Consider the following 3,172-nt stretch of genomic DNA (forward strand, 5'->3'; position numbering starts at 1 on the left):
AGGAGTTGGCGAGAAAAAGTTAGAAGCACTTTGGAACAGGAATTGCAATTCTTCTCTAATTTTATTTAGCTACATAAAAAATTTGCATGATGGAAGATACAAAACTTTATATAACTAGATACGTATCTTCTAGTTAACGAACGAGTTACTGAATTACGAAGGTCATATCTCAGAAATTACTCTTAGTATGTTTAAATTTTTATTGCACGGATCGTAGAATCATGAAGTACGAGAAGCCTGTACGCATCACCTTGAATAAAATTTCACGTTATTGACAGCGGAACTGCTGTTACGCTATTATACTTACCGTGTTAAAAGTCACGTAGGAGAGAATAAGAATTTTCCCCGCAGTTATAGTCAGTGGTTTTTTACTTCTTATCATGATCATTATCAGAAGCTTCTGCGACATTACCGGCATCTTGTACCACTCTAACTTATATCTGCAAATATAATTATTATAATTATTATACTCTTGGCACGTCTATTCTGCAAAGCACAACTTTAATCTTAATTTCGTTCAGTTGAACATTTCCGTTCGAAAGATAAACTAATGTTTTCAAGGGAAAATAACGAAGTTAAGTTAGAGTTGTCAGAAAGGAGTAACTGTAACTGTAACTTCGTCACAAGTAACGAGTTCCCAACCCTGAGTGTACTTATAGCTGCAAATCAGTGACTATTTACTGTTTCCAGTTCACTGATTGATTTTTAGAGAGTAAATTTATGATTTTTATAACGGCCATTACGCGAAATTGACGATTTCTATTAAACATTTTGTATATATTCTATCACACATACGCGGACTCAAACACCTTTTCGCTGCAGTCCATGATTTTCTGACCTTGCCAGTTTTCCAAGAAGATGTTCACCACAAGGCCACTCAGATAAGAGCCGTACGGCATGAGGCGGCTGAGGCTTTGTTCCATACTTGTTACCACCTAAAACGGTTGCATATATGATTTTACGGTACCGCGCTGCGCATATCAAGTAATTATCAGGTAATTTACCTGAAATCCTACGATACTTATCACCGACACATTAATTACCATTTGTAAAAAAAATGGTAACCTATACAGCGATTCTATGGCTGCGGCAAATCTGGCGTAACGTGCACGAAGACATTAATTTCATCGCTATCGACTATTTATTAAAAATTATCGTGGAAGCGTATACTAACTGTATTGCCTCCGCGTGTTTTCGAACACTATATACGATATTTGAGTAATATTTATTCTGCATGTTGTTATTTTCACTTTCAGATTCAAATGCGCTTTCCGAATAGCATCTGAAAGTGCGATTTTACATTTGAATATTGAATAATGTATTTTAGTATTGAATATTTTATGATATTAATACGTAGATATGCGTATATAATTATATTTTTGTATATTTATATCTAATGTTTCATAATTTTTTAATTATTTTTATTTTCAATACTTAGTATATATTTTAACTTCCCTCATGTTTCACAGTATTACATTGAATGTCACAAGGAAAATTATGATTTGGTTTGTGATACTCGGTGATTTTTCAATAATTTTTATACCACTTCTCGTCGATTTTATGGTACTTTACTTTCAACAAAATATTTCCATCAAGGATATAAAGAAAAGTTAGCTGTATACTGATTCTATGATGGCAACTTTATAACATTCACAAACATATTAATTTATCACTATTGCTCACGCGAAAATAATAAATATTAAACGTATACTCACTGCATCGTTTCTGTGTGTCTGCGAATATTGCACGCAGAATTGTTTGCATAAGATTTATCTTTCGTAGTTGTCAATCTGTCGTTTTCGTAAACCAACGCGGTTTCCAACCGGTATCTGTGCTCAATCAGAAAATCTTTAGAAACGACAACCTCTTTGGAACAAAAATATCTCCGCGCCAAAATCTCTCTCAATACTATTTTTATATTATTTCATCGTTTTTTAAATAAAAATTCAGTAAAAAGTCATTTTCATTAAAAAGTCATAGCTTTTAGTTAAACTCAGCAAATTGCGTATCTAATATTTCATGATTTCTTTATTGATTTTTAATAGTACACTTTAACGTTTCTTAAATAAACTATCCCACTATTCACGTTGGACTCGCATCTTTGCAGGATCCGTGTACTTAATTCAATCGTTCATCCGACTCACCTCAAAGCCGCGAACAATCCGCAGCAATGTTCGACCAGAGTTAAATACAGAACGTCAAATATAACAAGTAAGTAAGTAAAAGAAAAGTCGCATATGGCGCTGTGTATAAAAATTGGAATGTAGTATGTGTCTAGATCAACCATATAATTAACCCGATGAAGCAATCCTATTGTACTTGATATCTCATCGGTCTTCTCGGATTTCGTATAGAAGAAAAATCTTGTCAGTAATGTCGAAAGTATGTACAAAACGCTCAGACTTAGTATGAAACCTAATTTGCAGAAAAATTTTCATAATTTACAATTATTGTTAACAATTACTTTGATATAAAATTAATACTTTATGAAGCATCAAATCCCTTCAAGCACATTTAAAGATACCGTAGTACACAGTGCATTTCAAAACCACTCAAGAAATACAATTTTTATATTAATGTCTTTAAAATTTCGTTACTGTTTCTTTATTGCTGTTAAGTCGATTATATTATTAAAGTCACCCGTATAAGCGTAGCCTAACTTTCGACCGTATTGAGTGTACGAATTCTGTATCTTAGCTTCCTCATCCAATTTTGGGGAGAGACAGCACTCTTGCATCTTTATAAAAAGCTCCTTGACCTGTTACTCGAAAGAGATTTAAACGTGATAAGATTTAATTTAATTTTTCTTGTTGCTATCATGTAGTCAATCGTTAGTTAAGATTATTATTTTTATTCACGCACCTTCGGTAACGTATATACCAAAGAGAACAGTTTACAAAAGGCCAGTATCGCGTAAGAAATCAACGGCAGGGCATCGATCACTTCGAAGGAATTGTGCTTGACTTCAATTACACCTAACATCTGAATTTTCCGTCGATCACGTTACGAACATGTCATATAACAAATTATTTTAATTGATCGCCCCCTCCCCCCATCGCAAATTACAATACTTATATCACCCAATGGGAGTACAATATTTGTAAAATGTTTTTTCAATATTTAATTTTATTAATTACACATTGTACAACAGTAATATTGAGGAGAGGGAAAA

The 3,172-nt window shown here is 33.1% G+C and overlaps 2 protein-coding genes across 3 annotated transcripts in view; both read right to left on the reverse strand.

Moving 5' to 3' along the window:
- The window catches only part of LOC105567754 (ecto-NOX disulfide-thiol exchanger 2), a 13,565-nt gene extending 13,399 nt beyond the window's left edge, over positions 1-166 (reverse strand). Inside the window, exon 1 of the mRNA XM_012022868.1 lies at positions 158-166. Within this exon, the coding sequence (XP_011878258.1) occupies positions 158-166 (9 nt within the window). The remainder of the gene's footprint in view (positions 1-157) is intronic.
- Positions 47-3,172, reverse strand: part of LOC105567692 (odorant receptor 67a-like) — a 6,388-nt gene continuing 3,262 nt past the window's right edge. The window contains exons 2-10 of one of the 2 annotated variants that reach the window (XM_012022757.1): positions 2,863-2,982; positions 2,641-2,758; positions 2,145-2,415; positions 1,716-1,829; positions 1,175-1,282; positions 1,005-1,095; positions 796-935; positions 308-440; positions 47-250 (exon numbers count right to left, since the gene is read on the reverse strand). In XM_012022757.1, coding sequence (XP_011878147.1) covers positions 200-250; positions 308-440; positions 796-935; positions 1,005-1,095; positions 1,175-1,282; positions 1,716-1,829; positions 2,145-2,415; positions 2,641-2,758; positions 2,863-2,982 — 1,146 coding nt within the window. In that variant the 3' untranslated portion in view covers positions 47-199. The remainder of the gene's footprint in view (positions 251-307; positions 441-795; positions 936-1,004; positions 1,096-1,174; positions 1,283-1,715; positions 1,830-2,144; positions 2,416-2,640; positions 2,759-2,862; positions 2,983-3,172) is intronic. The other variant, XM_012022758.1, reaches the window with a different exon arrangement.

This window comes from Vollenhovia emeryi, unplaced genomic scaffold (assembly GCF_000949405.1).
Source record: "Vollenhovia emeryi isolate VEMERY1.0 unplaced genomic scaffold, V.emery_V1.0 DF939135.1, whole genome shotgun sequence".
Taxonomy (NCBI): Eukaryota; Metazoa; Arthropoda; class Insecta; order Hymenoptera; family Formicidae; genus Vollenhovia; species Vollenhovia emeryi.